This window comes from Thunnus thynnus, chromosome 12, assembly GCF_963924715.1.
Source record: "Thunnus thynnus chromosome 12, fThuThy2.1, whole genome shotgun sequence".
NCBI classification, from domain to species: domain Eukaryota; kingdom Metazoa; phylum Chordata; class Actinopteri; order Scombriformes; family Scombridae; genus Thunnus; species Thunnus thynnus.
Window position 1 is genome coordinate 21,097,690 of NC_089528.1, and position 22,699 is coordinate 21,120,388.

At 37.0% G+C, this 22,699-nt stretch overlaps 1 protein-coding gene and 1 long non-coding RNA gene across 2 annotated transcripts; one reads left to right on the forward strand and one right to left on the reverse strand.

Annotated features, from left to right (window-relative positions):
- The first annotated feature begins 1,106 nt into the window (after nt 1-1,106).
- Nucleotides 1,107-16,930, forward strand: LOC137194406 (uncharacterized). Its single transcript, XR_010930962.1, has 3 exons — nt 1,107-1,496; nt 15,962-16,028; nt 16,609-16,930. It is a non-coding gene; the product is annotated as an uncharacterized lncRNA (long non-coding RNA).
- Nucleotides 4,002-22,490, reverse strand: LOC137194405 (macrophage mannose receptor 1-like). Its single transcript, XM_067606280.1, has 33 exons — nt 22,088-22,490; nt 21,375-21,731; nt 20,891-21,061; nt 20,431-20,586; nt 19,946-20,056; nt 18,891-19,028; nt 18,571-18,750; nt 17,007-17,161; nt 16,518-16,631; nt 15,379-15,494; nt 15,040-15,188; nt 14,748-14,947; nt 14,347-14,468; nt 13,996-14,068; nt 13,726-13,879; nt 13,477-13,515; nt 12,447-12,610; nt 12,282-12,343; nt 11,157-11,257; nt 10,893-11,035; nt 10,589-10,691; nt 10,327-10,454; nt 10,170-10,193; nt 9,947-9,988; nt 9,622-9,663; nt 8,895-8,997; nt 7,628-7,860; nt 7,024-7,189; nt 6,554-6,724; nt 6,336-6,452; nt 5,124-5,282; nt 4,883-4,912; nt 4,002-4,791 (listed from the first exon to the last, which is right to left on the reverse strand). Exons 1-33 carry the CDS (start codon nt 22,266-22,268, stop codon nt 4,532-4,534), a joined length of 4,464 nt encoding a protein of 1,487 aa, XP_067462381.1. The 5' UTR covers nt 22,269-22,490; the 3' UTR covers nt 4,002-4,531.
- Nucleotides 22,491-22,699: the final 209 nt, after the last annotated feature.

Sequence of the window (22,699 nt, forward strand, 5' to 3'; positions counted from 1 at the left end):
TAAAATGTAAAACTAAGAATGTTGTGTTAAGTGGCATTTTATTGGAAGAACCTGATAACTGCAGTGATGCACTGGATAAAGTAAACTTCAAATACAGTGCTGTGCAAAAATTTTAGGCACTAAAAGTAAAATGAGAATGCTTTCAATAGTAATGCCATGTATAGGTTTCAGTTATCATGTAATTCCATGCAAAGTGCAGCAAACAGAAGAAACCTAAATCAAATCTTTGCCAATTCTATTAGGTAAACTTGCAAACAGTTTTTCAAGGTACTCTGCAGGTAGGTTGTCTAAAGTTTTTCTGTAGATTTAGGCTGTCTCATTTGCTTCTGTCTCTTCGTGTAATCCCAGACTGACTCGATGATGTTGAGATCAGGGCTCTGGGGGGGCCATACCATCTGTTACAGGACTCCCTCTTGTCGATGAAGATAGTTCTTTATTACTCTGGCTGTATGTTTTGGGTCATTGTTATGCTGCAGAATTCATTTGGGACCGATCAGACACCTCCCTTATGGTACTGCATAATGGATAAGAATCTAAACATCTGAAGTGCCTAAAACTTTTGCACAATAGGCTACCATACATTTTTGAAGCCTTACATACTGCTCCACTTCATCTCCAGAGGGTGAAGGCATGTTTCTCCTCACACACAGTCTTTTAGAGACATGTTTATCCATGTAGAGACTAGATGCACAAGACTAGTCTATAGTCACAATTAAATATACATAATTTAATATCATAGATACATCCATATACTGTACTGTAAGCAATGTATATATCCTTTTTAACATGTACAATGAATGTACGTCTTTTGCGCAGCTGCTCCTGTAGAAAAGGGGTCAGTGCCATTTTGACAATAAGTCAGGACCCTCCTGTGGCCCTACTAAATGCAGTGGTGTTTTTTCTCAAGATTTTTCTCAAATCAGGACTCTCTCTTTTTCTAAAATAGCTCTCAATATCATTTGAATTACAAAATGTTATATATATTTTTTTTATATTATAATGTCTTCCCCATTTTCAGTGAATTTCCTCTAATGTGTAAAACAGCGCCCCCTGTGTCGTAACAGCTAGTCTCTGTGGTCAAAGATGGTATTGCAGCCTTCCCGAAGTGTAGCACAGGGAAGCAGGTGAAGTTCGCATTAGGTGAGAAACTCAGAAACTACCGTGCGACTTGGTAAAAGTGAATGGACAGGTGTCTAGAAGATAAACACAGTTAGGGGAGTTGTGAAGCTAGTCATACTCCGTCGACAAAAACTACCTTAAACACCATTTAAACGAAACAAGAGAGTTATCCGTTTGCTGGCTTCTTGTTTTCAAGTATTAATTATATCAGCTAACTATTTTTGTAAGGCTAGTTGGCTAGCTAGCAGCGATGGAGAGAGAAGATGGGGATTTTTGACAACAAACAAAACGACCCAGCAACAAGCATTGGGATATTGTATGACATGGATACTTCATCTCCTTGAAAGAAAGGAGAATGGACTTTGACGTCAAATAACGTGAGTCAGTTACACCCTCTTGTCTGTCACTAGTTTATATCTGTGCTTCTTTGCTCGCTGGTTTCTTCCTGATTTCCTGATAAATGTCTCTCCTAGGCTGTGTGTGTGTGTGTATCTAACTATCAGCTGTGTTCTTGTTAATTTTATGGAGGTTATGTTTTGTTGCCTGGACACTGAAGCAGCTCTGTCATAGCAAGCTTCCCAAAGTAATCTAGACCCAATTGGTTCAGTCTTGTTCATGGTGTGTTGTCTGTAAATGAACCTGTGCAGAAAGTCTGTTAACTTAGTTGCTTGTGAGAGTTTCTTCATTCTTCTTTTGTTTTAAGTTGTACTGTATGAGTAATGACCAGGAGTGTAACTTAAATACTGCGTGCCAGTGATGGGAAGTAACTAAGTAGCCTACGTTTACTCAAGTACTGGACTTAAGTACAATTTTGAGGTACTTGAACTTGAGTACTTCCATTTGATGCTACTTTATACTTTCTCTCCACTACCTTTATTTAACAGCTTTAGTTACTTTCCAGATTAAGATTTGACACAATGGATAATATAACAAGCTTTTAAAATACAACACATTGTTAAACCAGTGGTTTCCAACCTTTTTGGCTTCTTGGCGTGTGTAGTAGGGGTCACATTTCAGATGTCTATGAGTTGTTAACAGCTCCACCAAATAGTGATTTTTCCCTCTAAAATTCAATAAATGTTCAAATGATCCAATATTTCACCAAAAATCAAAGATTAGAGAAAAGTCCAAAAACAGATTTGTGTATCAGAACTTTGTCTTTTCTTCTCTCCTCTCCCATTAATCATCTCACAACCCCTCAGATTTATCTGGTGACCCTTTGGAGGGGCCTGACCCCTAGATTGGGAACCAATGGACTAAACTAGCTAACTGTATATAAAGAAGTTCAAGCTAGCTCCACCTCCAGCAGCTACAACAGTAACATGCTGCTCTAACACTGATTCTTCAGTATTAATAATCTAATGATGTCATATAATAATATATCAGTCAGAGGGACGAAACAAGTACTTTAACTTTAATAGTGTAAGTACATTTAGCTGCTTTTACTTCATACAGGACTTTTACTTGTAATGGGGTATTTTACATCGCTGTATTGATACTTTTACTTAGGCTAAGTAAAGGATCTGAGTACTTCCACCACTGCTATATTTGTAGGCTATCTATGGTGTGCCATCCATTTAGATTGGGTGTAAGTCATGTATTTGATACATGCATTGATGCTTTTTGGTACATTTTTAGATGTATGTGTTTGTGTGCGTTTTAGTGTTCGGTTTTATCAGTGTTCAATACTGATTTGTACCTCCATATAGCCTATTATATCTTATATGCTAAGGAAATACATAAAAAATCTGTGTAATTTATGTATCTATGATATGGGCATTATGTATTTTTTATTCATAAATTGGTTGTATAAAGGTTTACTAATTGATTTACACCACAATGGAACAGTCCGAATGTGCTGTTAACTTTGCTGGTAAAATGATTGTCATACATTATATCTTAGTTCTCTATAAATAAACTGTCTGACTTGATTTTTGAACCACACTACAGCTTAGTTAACTTAGTTAATTCAACTGACTGAAAGAACAGCTGCCCCAGTCTGGCACCTGAGGCCACCACTGAATCTGTTATAAACATAAAAAGGAAAACGGTTAACTGCTAATGCAAAATGTCAATTATATGTCATATGTGAATAAATCTGCAGTTCATGCTAGTCTTTAAAATATGTTTAACAGCATTTACAGCTCTTAAAGGTAAAGTCAGTCATTCTGGAGAAAGATTGTTGATATTTGAACTAAACTCCTTCAGAAGCTCCACCCCACAAATTTATGGCCAAGTCAACAACCAAAAGAGAAGTATCGCGGAATCCAGAGCGAAGCGTCAGCTGTAGCACTTCTATTTCTCTCACACATTATCATGAGTGGAAAAAAATAATTTGTCTCGTGAGCACAACAGTCCATCCACACTCTCCGCCTCTCTGCGGCAGCCATCTGTCAGCTGCAGCTCCTGGGGAGCTGAGAGGACAGCGGCTGGACAAACTGTCTTCACCAGGCTGACTGACAGCAGAAATGAACCAAAATAGTTTGCATGTCGACTCCATGGGAAGAAATCGACGGTGTTTGTATTTATTGATTAATTGATATGGTTAATAAGTTGAAAACACATATGCAGTAGGACATTTGAGGGTTTAACCCAGCTGCTTGCTAAGATTACGCTTCACTAAACGCGACAGAAACAGACTCAGAGCGTAAAAAAACGTGGGGGGTCTCTGTGAGACTGTCTCGGATTCAGTGTGGTTGATTAACCGTGACTACACATAAACGCTGCCTCCAGGTAGATCTCTCTCTAATAGTGATGGCCTCATCCTGTCTTTCCAGGTAATATCTTTGGTTCTCGGTACACATTGCTTGCCCCTTTTCAAAATCAGTCCTTCACTTCTCAGTGATCATTTGAACAAGTTAAACTGTATTTTGACTGCAATGGTTGATCAATATCCACTGTTTATTTTGTATGTAAAAATGTTGCAGAATAAGCAGTAGTCATAGCCATCAGATAAATGTAAAAGATACAAAAGAGTGTAAAGACTCTACAGAATGCTGATAAAAAAAGACATTCATCGATTAGCATCTATTTATCCGCATCCCCTTATAAAGCTAAGCAAAGTTAATTAGATATTTCAACTTTCAGTTTTACAAAGTGAACAATCTGTTGCAAATTCAAGAATACACAGCACAATCCCTGCAGGCATAGTAGTTTAAAGTAAAATAAGGTATGAATTAAAATCCTCCCCGGTACATTCAATCAATCAATCAGTAAAGTCATATAAAAAATATACAGTTAAACATATTTTCAAACAATTACAAAAGGATAGATATTTGTTGAATGTAAAATAAGATATCTTACAGCTTGAATTGTTTTGTTCAACAAAATTATTGGTCATGCAATTGAGAATGCGAGCAACACACTGCCAAAAATATATTGTATGGCCTAGCAGATTCTGCTGATAATTACGTCACACAGTTTTGACAGACCCAGGGTTCTCCTCCTCTGCATTCACTACCAGTTTCTTTTCAGCCACCAGATTAGGCTCGGCCCGCTCATTGTTGAAGAAGAGTGGGTTGTCAAAGGTAGTCAAGCGTTCAGGGATAGGTAAGCGGTGGCCAGACTTCTTGAAGAGGAAGATGGCAACGACTGCCACTGTGGCAATCCCAATCATGACCAGCACAACCACCAAAGCTTTGTGGCCATGGGCAAGAGATTCTCCAACATTTGCTGCACAGATTCAATACATAGATGAAGGTCAGCCAAAAGAAATTAATTATAATTATGAGTCAGATAGAAAAGATGAAGAGATGCTACTTACGAGGTGTTGGTGATGGCTTTTGTCGTAATACTAGTGAGGAAACATACATGATCAAATTAACTTTTCATTTCAGTATACATACATTTCAGTATTTTGTATCATTTAATTCTCTAAATATCTCAAAATCAATTTGTAAATATATTTTGATTAATTTGTGAGTTTCTGTATGGGCCACACATTCCTGTTATTGTAAAACCATTAGGCTACTGCAATTCAGTATGTTTAAATATGATGGTCTCACCTTTGGCTGTTTTGCAGATATACGCTCTGTCATACCACCGGTTACCTGTACGCCATGTCCCATCTGCAGTTTTAATCGCTGCATAATTGTTATCATTAGGTTCGCCTTGTTCCCAGTTGGTGTAGTCCATTACCGTTTTATCCAACCATAACCACCTGCCTGGGGACAAATAAAATTCAGTATTGTATTTCTTCCTCTGCAGTTTCTTTTTGTACTAGATAAAAGAGTTTTGATGATTTGAACCTTCTTTTACTGTTGAAGGAAACAAAAAGTTGCCACATTGTCCTTGTATAATCTACAACCAAACATCTTACATTATTTGTATTGTGAAAAATAAAAATAATGTATAGAAAGGAATAATTGAAAAGATGTAATTGAAAAACTGTTTGCATTTTGTAAAATATAACCCTTAAACTCTTTTATCTCTCGATTTTTGGCCACTTAGGGCAAAAGAACAAGCTGCAAACACAACTCTGAAATCTGTACAGTGGCCCTGAGTTCAATGCAATGCAGTTTAAGAAGATACATGCAAATAGATAAAACAAAAGTAGATAAAATTCCTCACAAAAATGCTGCCAATACAGAAAACACAACCAAATACAGAAACACTGCAAAAACAATGTACAAAAAAAACCAAACAAACACAACCAAGAAACGCTGCAAATTGCACAGAACACAACATAAATGAAATACAGGACAACAGAGGTTTCCAGGTAACACTTAAGAAGTGATGAACATGGCCACCATATTTAGTGGAAACTAGGAAACTTCAACTTTCTGTTGTGTTCTGTGTGACTTGCAGTGTTTCTGTATTTGGGTGTGTTTTTTTTTTTTTTTTTTTTTAAATATTTGCAGCGTGGTCTGTATTTGTTTGACCTTTTTGTATGTGGTGTTTTCTGTTTTTGCAGTGCACTAATTAGTATTTAGTTGTGTTTTATCACTTTGCAGCATTTTTTTTCGTAAATGCTGTGTATGTGTAATCACGTTGGTGACGATTGTCATTTACCCCATTAGCATTTGTAGTTGTCAGTCTGGCCACCTGATTAGTGTAAGTCCAATATTCACTTTTTGTGGCTGTGTTTGGGTCTCCAACTGAGAAAAATATCTTACTGTAGCTGCTGAATTCTCAACTATGTTCATTGTCATTTTTGTTCAAATGATAATTTCCTTTAGCTTAATGTTGTCATGGATGAGCTTTGAATGTAACTATACCTCTGTGAGTTTTATACAAGCCAATCCAGAAAGAAGTGTGGCTATCTTCAAATGTTTTCAGATAGCTTTTAATGAATTCTTGTTCCTTGGGCTCTTCGATGCTGGCAAGAGTTCCACCTTCACAAAACAAACAACAAAAAACAGTAGGTACTTAAATAAAGCTACACACAGCTGAATGGTTCAGAATATGTGTTAGACCATCCACAGAAAATCCTTACCATGTCTTACACAGTTAGCAGATGCATCTGGCCACTCAATTCTTTCTGTCATAAAGAGATAACAGTAGTGATTAAATGGCACCCAGTTATTTCTCTGCATTGCGTATCTGGATATCTCTGGGTCTTCAGGGCAAAATCCTGGAAATTCGCTTGACTCTGTCGGTGGCACATCTGTGAATGAGAGAGACAGTGATGACACTGGGATCAGCTAATTATATGCTCTCAAATACAATGCACTGAGTACCTACATTTGTATTTGACAATACTGGAGAAAAAGAAAACTATGTCGCATCTAAACAAAACACAATGGTAACATCCTACAATCAACACTCACAGTAACGAACAGTAATTAACATTCAGTCATTAATATTAAAACAGTGTTCCAAACAGATAAAGGCCGGATGCATTGTGACATGCTGGCATTTAAGGTAAATCGCATATTCATTTATTAAAGTTTACATTAGCCCTACCTGTAGATTTCATACAAACACTGGTCATGTTCTGATTGCACTCAGCGGTCTTCCATTTTCCATCCACATCCAGGTACACACAAGGTCGGTCTCTGCTTGGTTCCCTTCTACCCCAATTGAATAAGCTCATGGGCCAGCCATCAATATATCTGAAATACCCGCCGGTCTGAAAGGACAGATTGATCAAACTGGATTCAACATTGTTGAAAAGTCTATAAAATGTTTTCTTTTGTTTTATTTGGCTCTTGTGGATCTAATCAATCTATTTACATCAAGTACGTCAATGCTTGTCTATAAGGATATTATGCTACATTTCATTGATAGAATTATAGAAATATTTAGCTCCATAAAAGCCATCAATAATGTACTGTAAATGGACTGTTTCAAGAATTGCAGAATACAATTTTTAAAGGCCCTGAAAACAGTCAGTCAGCTTCTTACTATGAATGATAGGTTCATACATAATCATTTTCTGCCAAATCACTGATTTCAAGTGGGCGGGGCTCAAGTAGAAAAATGTGATCACGTTTTAAATTACACACAGAGGTTAGTGATGTTACTCTATTTTGCTGTGTGCTGTTTGAGAGGCTCTCAGTCCTGTTACCTCCTTTTTGTTCAGTCCGATCCACAGAGGAGCTTTGAGATTCAAAGCCATCAGCTCAACATAGGTCTGGGTCCACTCATTACGCAGGCTAGCCAGTTTGGCATCATCACCTTCACAGTGCTTCTTGGCTTCGCCCCAGGTCATTTGTTGAGTAACAACCTTGATGGAGTCATTAAGTATTTTGACATAGTTGTTATAAGATGTTGGTTCAGGGGAGTCTGGCAAAGTTGAATCTGTTTAGGATGAGAAATCAGATTAGAAACATATTTATTTTTGCCACTTATGTTAAGGTCAGGGGCTTTGTTATATGAATGCTTAATAGTTATTATAATTTTCCATTTTCCTAAGAAGAATAACATTACTCATTCACCCAATTCAAAAACTGTGGTGTTTTAATTGGCCGTGTATTTATATACAGTGCAATTTTTATTGTTGAAATCACAACTTTGTAAAGGTAGAATTATGCCCAAATTAAATATTTACGTCAATCAATGTATCCCCAAACACAGAGTGTGTGATAGATCTAGTTTCTATAGCCAAACAATTGCAGTGAGTATCCTGTCCTTGTATTCTCATCACAGAAAACAATCTACAAGAAATGTCCACCCCTCATCTTAATATTGATACTAGAGTATTTCCTTGTTTTATGAATGTAGCAGTTCACAAATTGAAGCAGCTGTGGTGTTAGCCCTCCAAACCTCAGCCCGAAAGGTCCTGAACCTTTATAAAGTACTACCCCCAGATTTTTTTTTAGCTCCTGAAAGTAAGTAAGCAAGTAAATAAAATTATATAGCACCTTTCCATAACAGATGTCATGAAGTGCTACAGAATAAAAGATATTGAACTATCCCGCACAAATTAAGTTTAGTCTGTGGTCCCTGGTTTTCAAAACACAGGTTTAGTTCCTGAGTTCCTCAAAGGTTTCTTGGTACGATGGTAAAGTTCCTGCAGTGGACACACCTTATAGGATGCACACTGGTCAAGCATGAGATTGGTGACACTTGGCTGATGTTTTTACATTTTGTCAATGAGGAAATACAGAATATCTGATAAAAGTACAAGTTTGAGTATAAAAATATAGAAACATTGGAATATCAGGGAGCAGCACTGGTTTATGACAATACTGGATTAGGGTTACCTCTGCAATCCCTGTATGAAGGAAATACAAATGGACAACATTGTGCCAGTCCTTGTCTACTTAGGCTATATCATTTCAGTCCATAGAAAATGTATTTACAGTAAGAGAAAGGGCAGAGAAATGGCTCACCAACATATCGAAGACAGATGTATCCATTGGTGTCATTGCAGGACTTTGATATCCATTTCCCAATACCAGTTTTAGACTCGGCACTCATCACAGCACAATTTTCCTGATGTAGCATAGATAGAATAGTCATATAAAGTGCAAATTATGACAATTTTATAGTATTATGAAGATCCAGGGTCATTTTTTAGGGGTCATGATACATTTTCTGCAGATAGATACAATCATGAAGAAGCATCCTTTGAAATCTACTGCTCTTATGCCAGTGGTGTGAATCTTTTGCAGCAGTCAGAGGTAACTGACAGTGTCTCCCATAAAAATGCTAATTGGCAAAATATGGTCATCAGTTGACATAGACACCAATTAGGCCTATCTATTGACTAAAAGGGAGTAGCCATAATACTAATGCATATTAATCACCATTTGTTGACAAAAGCCAGTTTTCCATGTTATTCCATGAAGGAATAAGTGAATGAACATAACATAACATTAGGTGTACAGTAATAGAGTAATAGATATATATGTACTCATTTTATTACCATTACATTGCCACAGTGTGGAGACTGAACTGACATTTCCATTCCTATAATTTCATTTTTTCTGTTCTTACAGTGGTTATAGTTTTATGACGAATAATTATGGTTGTATGGTTGTCACAAAAGAGTGACATAATTTTGCTCTGACTCATGACAAATAAAGTGATACTCAACATGTGTCAAGAATGTGTTACCGTATTAAACATAAAATGATGTCTGCGATGATAGTAATCCAACTGCAATGAAAAATCAAGAATGTCAGACATTTTATGAATATACCAGCAAAAAATATAAACAACACATATACATATAACTCATCAAAAATACTGAACAAAGGTTGCGTGTAATAGAGTCATAACCCCAGTTGTTTAGGTTAGAATTTTACACAGTTATACCTCAAGTACAGTATATACATGTATAGAGTTTAAACATGGTACCCAAAAACTGTTATCAAAGTATGCCGTATTCTAATTCCAGAGAACAAAAATGAAGGACATCAAAGTATCAAAAATGTTTTACCTCATCATGAAAATGATGCAGTCTAAAAGAGTCATAACGCATCTGCAATGGAAAACAGGGATGTCAGAAATTTTTAGCAGTATAACAAAAATGTATTGTAAACAATACAGATGCATATAATCATCAAAATAATTAGGTTATTAGGTTTACACAGTTATACCACAGGTACAATATACACATGTATAAAGTTTAAACATGAAACACAAAAACTGTTATCAATTACCGGCATAGGCATGTGGCGCGAAATCTATGGAGAAACAAAGGGTCACATTTTCATTAAAAACACACACACACACACAACAGAAGAGCAGGTTTGTAGTAGTGCAACGCATAACTTGTGCACTTAACATTATGATACAAAAATCACAGTGTCAACTTACTGAGGAACCCCAGTTGGTGTATCGCATTGGTCGCCCATCAGTCCAGTGATATTGACTACCTTCCTTATTATGCAAACCAATCCACAGGTCTGTAGTTGGTGCCTCAGCCATTTGAGTGGTCAAAAACACTGAAAATTGAACACAAATGGATGATTGAAGGATGAAATATTTGTGACTTTATTATAACGCACATCAAACATTTACATGGTTTGTGAAATAATATCATCATATTTTTCTGGAAAAAAAAAAACCAAAAACAAACCTTGCTCATGTCTTGAGAGAATTGAGGCCAATTTTCCTCCGATTAATTTGCATTTATCACTCGCTTTATCCCATGTCTCCTGCTGGCTATTGATGATGTAACACTGAAGGTGAAAAATGAACAGCTTCAGGTGATATCTCAAAAGAGCAAAATCTTTTAAAAATTAAACGTTTGAATTAAATGATAGTATTGTCAATAGATTAAAGGCCCATTTCACTGCAGGCACTGAGAATTTAAATCTGTGCAACATTAGCTGTATTCCCATCCTTTCAAACAACTATAAAAATTAAAAGTAACGTCTGACCTTTGAGCCAAGTTTTTTCCAGGTTTGCGGACAGCCACCTTTAGGGGGCTCTGTGGGCGCTACAGTGGTGTTGGCAGGTGGTGAGCCACTACGTTTACAAATGGAAGAGTACTCTAACCCACAATTATAATCATGCCAGAACCCTGTGGACCAAATACATTAAAATACATATTTCAACAAATACAATGTACATTTTAATTTTTTTTGTTAAATTCATCATATGCAAGCATGCCAGTGAAGATGCATCTATTTTAAGTTGCTCACCCATGGAGGTAGTCATGACAGCACAATTCTCATCATTGTTCACAAAACGAGGTTGATTTTCATCCCACCTTTGAAACACGACTGGAGAACCATCCATCCACCTTTTTGAAACACAGGCAAATCCATTAAAATTTTAAAAGACATACTCACAGCACACTCTTATTTCAATTTACATCTTGTTGTTTATGTTGTAACTGGTCTCTACTCTTGAATTCAAGCAGCAGGTGCCAGGTGAACAATAACACTGCCACCCTCAAGCAACAGAAAAGTACCCTATAGAGATCGTATTCACAAGATGCACAGGTCAATGTGACATACCAAAATATGACAGAGCACATTCTGTTGCACTCCACAAACTTGGAACGCAATAGCACATCTTTTACAGAAATTTTGTTCTGTAAAGTTAACCTAGAATCCACCAAGAAAAAACTGAGCTGCTTCATAATTGTAGTTGCACTAATTATTTTATCAACTATTTTTGTAAATAAGTGTGATGTGAAAGAGGTTGCTTATAGTGACAAACCCACTGTGAATTACCAATCAACTTTGCAATCCTCAGCTCTCCAGAGCCCTTAAGTCTATTTTGGATCACTGTTTTGGTTTTCAACCCGTCAAACTCTACTCTCAGGTGCAACAGGCAGCTGTTTTAATTTTAAAAGCTCTGATAAACTCACTGTAAGCTACCTGCCCAGCATTAGCATAAACCAGTGAGTGGACATAGTGGAGCATTTAGAAAGCTTAAGAGCCAAATATTTCCGTCAGAAGATGGAGACCAAAGCCTGAGAGGATACTGAATATTTGACTTACATTTCACAGGTGGTCAAACTATTGTGATGGCCATAACCATTATTCAGAACTTTGGTAACAATATGTAAGTGTTTGATGTGAGGCTGAAAATGAATTTCACTTGAAAACATTAAGATAAATTGTGGCCTAATTTCTGTGCAGCTGATAGAACAACCAGAATTTACAATGGTTATGTTTATGCAACAGTAACTATTTAAACATTTTTCCAACAGCTCTCACAGCACAACACATTCAACTGGTTACATCATCTATATGTCACATAATATTGATAATTTTTTCTTTGATTTTTTTCCTCATTTGTATTGAATTCATACTCACTCAGATGTTCCATCAAGTTCTACGTTCAGGCCTATCCAGTGAGACTCATAACCTCTGGATATCTATACACACAGACAGAGACATACGGTAAAACCAGCAGAACTTTAGTATGTGGTGAACTAAATGCTATGGCTAATGAGTAATGTCAGTAATATCACTGCTCACCTGTTTCCATAAAAAGACAGCCTCAGCTTCACTGTTGATAGATACCAAGTCACCATGCCTCTGTTGGCAGAAGTAACGAGCTTCTTCCATAGCCATCGTCCTGCTGTTAAAGTAATACTGATTCCCCTCCCATTCAAGCCACCCATCTGAAGTACTATTATATTCTGAAATGATGTTAGAAAAATTTTTGAGTGCATGTGTTTGTTCAAATGTTTTATTTGCTCTTTAGCTATTCTAGTGGCATAGCTTTATGGATGGCAATCTTGTGGTGGCTGGTCAGCCCACCACTTGGATCCAGAATGAAATGTCTCAACAACTAATGGATGGACTGCCTTTGTGACATTATGGCTCCCAAGTTATGAAACCTTCTCACTGTGGTGATCCCATGACATTCCATCTAGCACCTCCAACAGTCAAAGTTCTCACTTGTTCAATTAAATATCTCAACATCTGCTGGAGGATTGCCATGCAATTTGGTACACACATTCATGTCCCCCTCAGCATGAATGGTAATAAGTTTGGTGACTTCTTGACTTTTAATCAGCATTTTAAATTGTCAAATACTAAAGATTATGACAACCTGCAAAAGTAATTATATTCCCATCAACCTCATTTGTACTTTGTGTTCAGTGGTAATTAGCCAGTGTTGCATGCTATGATGCTAAACTAATATGGTGAACACAGTAAATGTTGTACTTTCTGAACATCAGCATATTAGCATTGTCATTGTGAGCATGTTAGCATGGTGACGTTCGCATTTAGCTCAAAGCACCTCTACTGTATGTACAGCCTCACAGCTGCAAACATGGCTGTAGTCTTTAAGTCCTGTTGTATGAAGTCTGATGGCTGTTTTAATGTAAAGATGTTTAGCTATTGTGCCGCACTAAACATTAAATGAGAATTCAAACCATAGAGATGAAACAAGAAATATTAGCAGCAAATTTAAACAATGCCATAAATAATAAGCTTTGGGCTAAAAGCTTATTTCCAATGATTACTATGTGGTTGTATAGAGAAATGGACTACTCACTGGGAACGACAGGGTCTGGAGGTGGGTTCGGAGTCACTCCTGAAAGGACATAGACAGAGGTTAAGTATACTAACAACAGTGAATAGAGCCCTGAAGTGGTAGTGGGCTGGGAGTATTAAAACCTTCATAATGGTGAGGAGGACATTGTTGAAAAGCCAGACTTACTCAGTCAACCTTACATAAAAGTGTGACATGCTTTTCTTTTATCAAACAAGACAGAAAACAATGTCTGTTAGTTCCTAATTTTACCTGCACGGATCTGGCAAAGCCATTCAAGGTACGTCTCACAGTGCACATCATTCCAAGATCCACTCAAATCCCACCAATGTAATTTCATTTCAACACAAGATTCCACATTATTTTTATTGTTTGGCTCTCCTTCCTCCCAGTGTTGGAATTGTAGCTGTAAAAAAAGCAAATATCAAAAAACAGAATAATTTGTAATTTTATTGTCTGTTTAATTGAGCCTCATAAACTAAAACTGATTCACTCAAGTGTAGTAGAAAAGTGTTAACTTACTGGGGATCCATCACTCCATACATAACCGGTGATTGGGTCAGGGGCACTAAGTCCAATCCAGACTCTTTTATAGCTATAATGCACAAATTAAGGTTTTAATATTCAATTTGTGTACATGTTTTAAGAGAAAACATTTGCCTGTTTTTCACTACATATAATGGACAAACTCAAATTAATGATGAAAGTATGAAACTTGTTTGTGAAATGTTAAAAGAACAGACTTTTGTCTAACATTATAGTTATCTGATGATGCGCTGTCCCAGTACTCCACTAGGCAGTTTCGAACTTTTCCCATCTTTTGCAGTGACCACTTTTTAAAGAATGTTTGTAATTTCCCAGGTTATACTGTACCGCTCTGGTTGTATGTGTAACTCAGCAGCGCTGTGGATGCTGAGCAGGTCTCCCCCAATGGCCCTGCAGTAATCTCTGGCCTCATACCAAGTCCTCTTACTTGATGTTGACTCTGAAAAGTGCTTGAATACAAGTCAAGAGGTTCAACATGGTTTGATAGTGTCATTTCACAACAAGATCTGAGGCATCATTTAAAGGGACAAACACAGTTTTGTCTTTGCACTCTGTGTGCCTACTGAAGTAATTTTCAGTGTTTAGTATTTTACGTAATAATATAACTGAGCACACATTTCTATCTTATGATATGCCTTTGTGTTCATAAAGTTATATCAACAACCTAACAACAATGTATAGGTGTGATGGCCCTAAAGCTGAGGTGATTTTTTTTCATATAGCTTTACCTTATAGCAATAGTTTCTCGACAGCACTGGAGTCCACCCGACTGCACACCCTTGAGGGGGAATAGGTTGTGGTGCAGGGGTTGAAACTGCCCCCTCTGCCAGGTGCTTGCAGATGTATTTTTCCTTATTGGTGCAGGGTAATACATCCCAGAGTCCGGCAAAAATCCCAGTGTTCATGGCAACACAACCCTGTTCGTGACCTTGCAGGGGAGAAGTAGTAGATCATCAGTTGTGAAGCCACTTTCTGACACATCTACACAACTACAGATGGATTTAAAACTTATGTGCATACCTGGCATTTCAGCATTCCAGTGAGTAAATCTCACACTGTTTGTGTTGGTCCACACAAATTCATCAATGTTTTTCTGGTTTGAGAGCCCCAGCCAGAAATATTTCTCTGGTCTCAACCCCACCAAGCTGACAAGGAATGCATTATCCACCCTGGAAATATTTACAGAAGTAGAATAATAGGATTTCTGGTGTTGCTAAATGTTGTACACTAATATAAGTACATTTTTTGTAAATCCCAATATAGTACATTTGAACCTCTGAAATGTAGTCTTCTTACATCTAGCATGCTCAGAATACTAAATAAATAATATATAAATAAAGTATATATATAAATTCTTACCCAATTGAAACATCAGCTAAATAAGAGTCTGAAGTTTTGCAGTATTCTTTGGCTTCATCAAAAGTTTTTGTCTCTGTCCCTACATAGTAGCAGTAGGAGCCATGTCTTTTCCACCCCTGGATTGTTGGAAAGCAAAGTGAAGAAAGACCATTAATCATTAGTTTTACTGCAATTAATCAATTTTTAGGAGGAGGGGAATAAAAAACATTTTGTCATTATTGTATTACATGGATTTGACAAGGTTACTTTATATCATCAGTGACACTGACATATTTTATGGGCTTTAAACTTGGCCTAAAATGCTGTTTGAAATGGTATATTATAATCCTACCATTTTTTGATGACTTGGGAGCACGATTACATTTGGTTTTAACAATGGTAAGGACATTTTTTGTCAGACACCATGTGTGCACATTTGTGTGTTTGCGCACATGCTCACATGCATGTACATACACAAGCTTGAATCTGCTAGATATTATTAGATATACAGTATATTAAGCAAAGACTTATTCTGTGCTTTTTGAATTGTTTGTAATATAAGTAACAACAACTTTAACGTAACTATTGGTCCTTCCTCTGACAGATTCTGCTGCCAGTGCTGTAGCTAGCAGATAATGTGTAGTCGAGTCTGAGGGTTGCCAGATCATCAGGTCAGTTTTCTATCCCCATATATGACTTTTACCATTGATTAACACAGCTCACTATTTTGCTCACACAAACCTTGCAACTCTGCATAGACCTTACCAGTTAATCTTATATGGAGTACAACTAACAAGATTGTTTGAAGTTGTTAAAAAATATTGGAAGAGATAATTAAATTGTGCCTTGACATTAGTACGGACACGTCCATACCGTCCATACCCAAATCGATGCCTATACTTGGGAGATCTCCACAACAGGCTGAAAAACATTCAATCCCATTTTAGTTGTTTGTTTTGGTCCCAAACAACTGCTGAGAAAAATATCTGGTTCTTCAGCCACTGGGTGCTCCACTGTGTTAACCAGCTAACTTGATCATTATGTTTGTCTTTTTTGAACTGGGCAGGTTTAGTTTTGTAGATTTATCTGGGGATCACCAAAATACTGAGCTAAAAGCAGCTAAAAAGCACAGTTGGGTTAATTGAGTAAACTTCACATACAGTTTTGCAGCCCACATTCTGCTCCACTTCATCTCCAGTGGGTTTTGAAGCACTCATCTTCATACAAATGAAATCGTGTTTCTCTTCACAGGAACGATCAGCCCAGTTCCCGTTCTGCAACAAAGAAGTATCATAAAATGATTATTTATGTGGACACTTGAGTGAACTGAAGGGACTGCAATCAATGTACCTGTACTGTATATCAGATATTAAACAAAAACTCCATAGTCTTAAAGCTGTACAAATTTAACATCATACTGTAGATACATATACAATGCACAATTTAAATGTTTAATTTAATATATTTAATTTCCAAACTGTCAATTAAACATGCATGCAGCTGCACACTTTTTTGCTGCCTGAGTTACAGGTTAGTGTTTTGTCATTGGACAAATTAAAGAGAATTATTTAATGACACCTTCCCTCAAAGAGTGTATGGTGTGCACATACATAAACATATGTGCTCCAAACCCACATGCTGCTTCTCACCTCTCCCCTGATGAGAACACAGTCTTCAACATCAGTAGAGACGGCAGGCTCCCCAAACTCCCAGCTGGTGAAGCTGACAGTGGAGTGGTCACTCCAGTCAAAGAGCCCTTCTGTCTTCCTGTCATTCAGTCCAATCCAGAGCTCATCTGTGGGTGCTGCAGACATGAACAGCAGAAAATGAACTTTCCATCAACTATTTGACCATCAGTTAATATGTTACTAGTGAATAACAGACATCTTTCTTGTGGGGCTCGCAATTTACTATGCTCACCTAGTAATTTTTTCATCAGTTGTAGAATGGAGTGTAGCATTAGTTCAGGCTAGGGATGTCAATGATTAATTGATTATCAATTAATTTCTGTTAATTATTTAATAGATTAATAATGCAGAAGATGAAGTACGTGCAGTGTAACTGTCAGAAAATGTACTGTAGATTTGCTGTAGTACCCTATTGAGCCACATGATGGTGCCTCATACTGTTTAATGAGATGGAGTTACAGGTGTGTTTGCTGACTGCCCATAAGGGCCAAACAAATTTTAAAACACATGCACCTCCCTGGCTGTCCAAGGAAGAAAAAAAAAAGTTGGAAGTGGAAATTTCACAGAGTTGTTGTCTGGCAGCTGGTTTAGCCAGCTATCTGAGGCTCATGCTAATGCTAAACTAGCATCCTCAACAGAAGCAGCGAGGAGCTGAGTTTCAGACAGCAGATAGCATTGCCTGAGCTGTGGCGCTTCAGGACAAACAGTTCTCTAATTACACGCTTCCAACAAAATCAAAGGTGTTGAGATGTATAAGTGACTCCACAGCAGCTGTTTCCAGCAGCTGGACTAATGTTAGTTACAGTAAACAACGCGCATCACTCCGATCATGTAGATTAGATATGCATATTATTTTATATAAAACCAGTAAGACTGAAGTCCATTTTGGGGAGATTGGCGTAACCTATTTTATGTTTATTAGATAATGTTACAGGTTATTTACTGTTGATTGCTACAGCTTATTGATTAAGTCTGTATGATTATGTCCTCTAAAGAAGCCTGGAAGTTGTACAGCATTGTTTGCCTTTAAAGCTTTGGATTTTGTCAGGCCAGTTGTTGAATAGCAACAGATGTTGTATGGGAGCTTTTCAATTTTGTGTTATTTATTTTATAATACAAGTAACTTTGTGCTTACATAATCTGTTCTGTAAATTTTTAATGTACTGTGATTTTCAGATGAACATAAGTCATGTCAGTGGTTAAAACAGTTTTATTATGGAAAAATGACCACTGTATTTCATAAATTTTTAATGATTAATTGACTATTAATTGTTAATGCAGCCAACTATCAATTAAGGAAATTGCTTAAAATTAGCATTCCTAGTTCAGGCTGAGCACTGAAGTTGTGCTTGCATTAGCTGTTTGGCATCAGTTGGTTTATTCATGCTTCCTAATCACTGCAATAGCTATTTTTTAGGCCACCAGCTGAATTGTAACATCCAGTCATATTCATAAAGGTATTCTTAGCTGTGAGGATTTCTTTCTTAAAGGTAAGCTTGTATTTGTTTTTATTGTCTTCACGCACCGTATCCAAGTTGAGAGATGACAAAGCTTTGGTCCTCCAGATTGCGGATGCTGACTAGGTTCCCTCCTTCATTAACGCACTCTCTCTGAGCATCAGACCATGTTTTCTTAGTTCGCTGAAGTTGGAAGCAGTAGCCATTGTAGGGGATCCAAGGGCTTGAACAAAATCCTGTCTCAACATCTGATTATGAAAAGAACAAAGACATATAAGGACAGAGTAACTGATATAAAGTGAATGTGTCAAACTAAGAAATAATATAGTTATACAGAAACCAGAGGATGTCTAGATTAGAATAAAATGCAAGATATATTTCTCTTTACCTTCTGTAGGAGTTCCCTGGGGCCCTTCACTATAGCAAATGTACCCCAGCCTCTTGCTGCAATGTGAACTTTGCCAGGAGTACTGTACAGCAGGATCAGCAATTGCACAGTTGTGTCCGGGATCAGGAAGCGGGTGTCCTAAAACAGTTATAGTTGACATGTAAGTATTGCAAACAGCCTCATGTCAGTTCTCAGATTTGTCTCAGTCTTACGCATGCCCCATACAAAATTGCCATTTTTTATACTTGTGAGCTTTAAATGTGCTGGCAGTCAGATTTTGTTACCTTCAGAGAGAACCAGGGTAGCTGTTTCCTCCTCATCTAGTCTCGGTATGATAATCTAGGCTAATTGACTGCAGCTTTAAATGTAACTGACAGACATGGAGAGTGGTACTGAGCGTCTCATCTATCTAATGAGCTTATTTCTCAAAATGTTGAACTATTCCTTTGAATCAAGAGAGTTACTCTTGTGTTAGTCTTGTGTAGCTTTCACACTACTGTTACACTACAGTGCATGAAAGGTATAAGAGAACATTTCTGTGCTAAAATCAATTATAATATTATTAAATAACCTCACTATAAATTCAGCACTACTGCATGCTTATGTATTGTAGTACTGATAGCAAAATTAGTAGTCAAAACAATGTAAAACACAACAAAGTAGAATTGAAAGATCCATCACTTATGGATCTATAAATTGATTTTACAAAGTTCATAACCACATCACCCTTGAATGAATGAATTCATACAGTTCAACATGAAAAAACAAACATTAAAGACATTTTGGAATCATTTCTTAAATGTTGTTTATGGCAATTAATTTAAAAAAATCAATTTGAAAGATAGTATACCACCTACTAGCTAGCCTAAATTCATTAGGCAGGTTATTCCATAATTTAATGCCTTTATTACTTATTGTATTAATTCAAATTTAGGAGATTATAGAGAAAACTCATATAACAAATTTACACGTTTGTTTGGTACAGAGTTAAGCAAAAGTAAGAAAAAGTCTCAACTTTCTCCTTCTCCATTATTGAAGTGGAGAAAAAAACCTACCTGAGTCCCATTTGAGATAGCGGTAGGGCCTCCTGTTCGACCACTGCCAGCCATGTTCTGGATCCAGGATCAGGCCGGTCCAAAGCTTATTGCCCCCTGTCCCTAGTAGTGCTGTTAGTGTTTGTGTGTGTGTGCGCGCGCAAATGTGTGTGATAGAAAAAGGTGTGAAACAAAAATGACAATAATAAGTCTTTCTCTAAATAAACACGTCTTTCCTTATGCCACTAGTTGTTGTTGAGGCTCAAAATGTATGATTACTGTGAGAGGACAACAGTATACATGCACATATCAGATCTGTCAGTACAAGTAAGGCATTTAAGAATGTATAAGAAGGATCTTTTTAATGAGTTTCATTGTGAATGACATCCAATAATAGAAAAAGTTAATTGTAGAAGACAAATAACTCAAAATAAAGTGACACATAGATACTGCATGTGCCCAAATACATACTTCATTTCTGAATACAGTCAGTAGTGGCACCTTACCAATGACATAAGCCTGGTCATGAGGATCAGTGATGCTGAGTAGGGAGGCAGCCTGTTGTTTGCAGCTGGCTTCAGCCTGCTGCCAAGTCAGAGCTGCCTGTGTGTTGAGCTGGTAATAAGCACCTGTTGTTGGGTGTTTATTCCAGTGTTCTCTGGCTGTAAAATATACATACAAATATATGGAAATGTATGTTAAAATGTAATAATTTCCCCATGTTACCTCAGGTTGCACATTCATGCCACCTTGTTTACATTAAATGTTAGAGAATGACTTAACTGCAAACTGGTGGTAGGTGCTAAATCAAATAATATCCTACCTATGGGTACTTATAGGCTCAGAGCTCCTGAAAGCTTATTCTCTTAATTATAAATGAGTGCACACTTAACAACCATGCGTTGTATATATGCCCTTCTGTCACTTCAGTATAATAAAACTCTATTTCTCCCAGGCAGTACTCACAGTTAGTCGGGCAATAGCCCCAGAGTTCATTTTCATATTTTGTTTGAATCGCACACCAAGGACGCTTTACTGAGGAGTCAAACTCAGTGCACTTGGAGTACCACACATCTTTGTACTGGAAGGGAAACATGCAGGGTTGACCATTTGCATTTCCTCCGATGGTGTAAAGTTCTGGCAAAAGGAGAAACGAACAAAAGAATAGAATATGTTGATAAGTTTAATAACTGTATATCTGTTCTGTAGCAATGTACATTTTATAATAACATGACACATCACAACTTATGATACTAAATTGTTCAAATGTGGGATGGAATCCTTCAAATAAATCTGTTTTATCTTTTTCCACAGCACTGATTTTCCTTCAAACTATAGGTCTAAATCATCTCTAAAAGCCATTATTTTCCTAATTTCAGTTTTGTATATTAAATTCTATGAGAATGATTTTGAATTAGTGTGGCTAAACAATTGTGTTTTTATGCTTTACCTCTGTATGTTCTTGTGCAAGCACCACTGGAGGAACCTTGAATTGTGAGGTGGTTATTGGGTCCTATTGTTTTGGTGAGAATTGCCGTGTTATCTGCAGTGAGCTCGATGTGAAGATCTTGGCCTTTGAGAGCGAGCACTGTTTCATTCTTGCATTCCCACTTTTGGAATTCACTTTTTTCGTCACAGTCATAGAGACTTATTTCACTTCCCACACTTTTCCCTTGGACTCCCAGGCACTTCTTCTTCAGGGGAACCAGAAGTCGGTCACCAGTTGTCCACTGCATATCATAGCAGTAGCCCCTTGGTTTAACCAAACAAAAACCAGTGGCCTTGTTGGCAAGTATAAATGGTTTATCTGTAAAGAAAGGTAAAAAAAAAAATCAATACACAGTTCTGACTGTGACAGAATGCAGAAAAAAATCAAAAAATCCTCTGTCTGTGCAGTTATTGGAGTTTTTTTTGTCTAATGTGATAGTATATTATGATATTGTATATCATAATATGAATTTAATAAGAAAACAATGTTCTTAAAATAATCCCATGCTGGCAATATATAAATGCAAAAGTAAAACTGCAAACACCTCAATATTGAACTTAATATTATCTACAAGAATTAATTTGGGTAACTCAGAAGCTTCACATAAAAATATGTTATAATGCACATCTACACAATCTACACAAAAAGCTTAATTAAAAGTTGGAATACTTTACCATCAAAAGCCAAACTCTGTAATGTTTGGATGAGGAGAACAAAAGCTGTGCAAGTCACCCACATTGTTAGCATTCTTCTGAGATGTCTTACAGCAGATGTTATCCATGCATTTCTCACAGAGGATATAAGAGTTGTGTGAATGACTGTGGAAAGAAGGCTATCTAAATAGCATTGACACATCCTGTCCGGTCATGTTGCATGACTTTTTGCTCTCCACCTTTTCTTTTCTTCTTTTTTTTTTTTCCTTTACTGGAACCCCAATGCAGATATTTGCACACTTGGCTGTTTCACCGTATTACACATTACGTGCTCATTGCTGTGTGGACATGTGCCGTTGCATATGAACAGACAGCATGGGAAACTGGAAGTGCTAGAATCGTGCTGCCGTAAGTGACAGTTTAAATGACACATGAACACATAAACCTACATTGAATCACAGATATCTGATAGTAATAGTTTATCTTTTCATTGTTCATTAAGAACCTTATTGGTTGCCACTAAGGTAACCGCCGGTTTTTCCTCATATCAATCTACCTGTCACCTATCTATAAATCTAAAAGTTTACCTGATTTTATTCTTAATGTATAAATCTTCAACTATGACTGTGACAC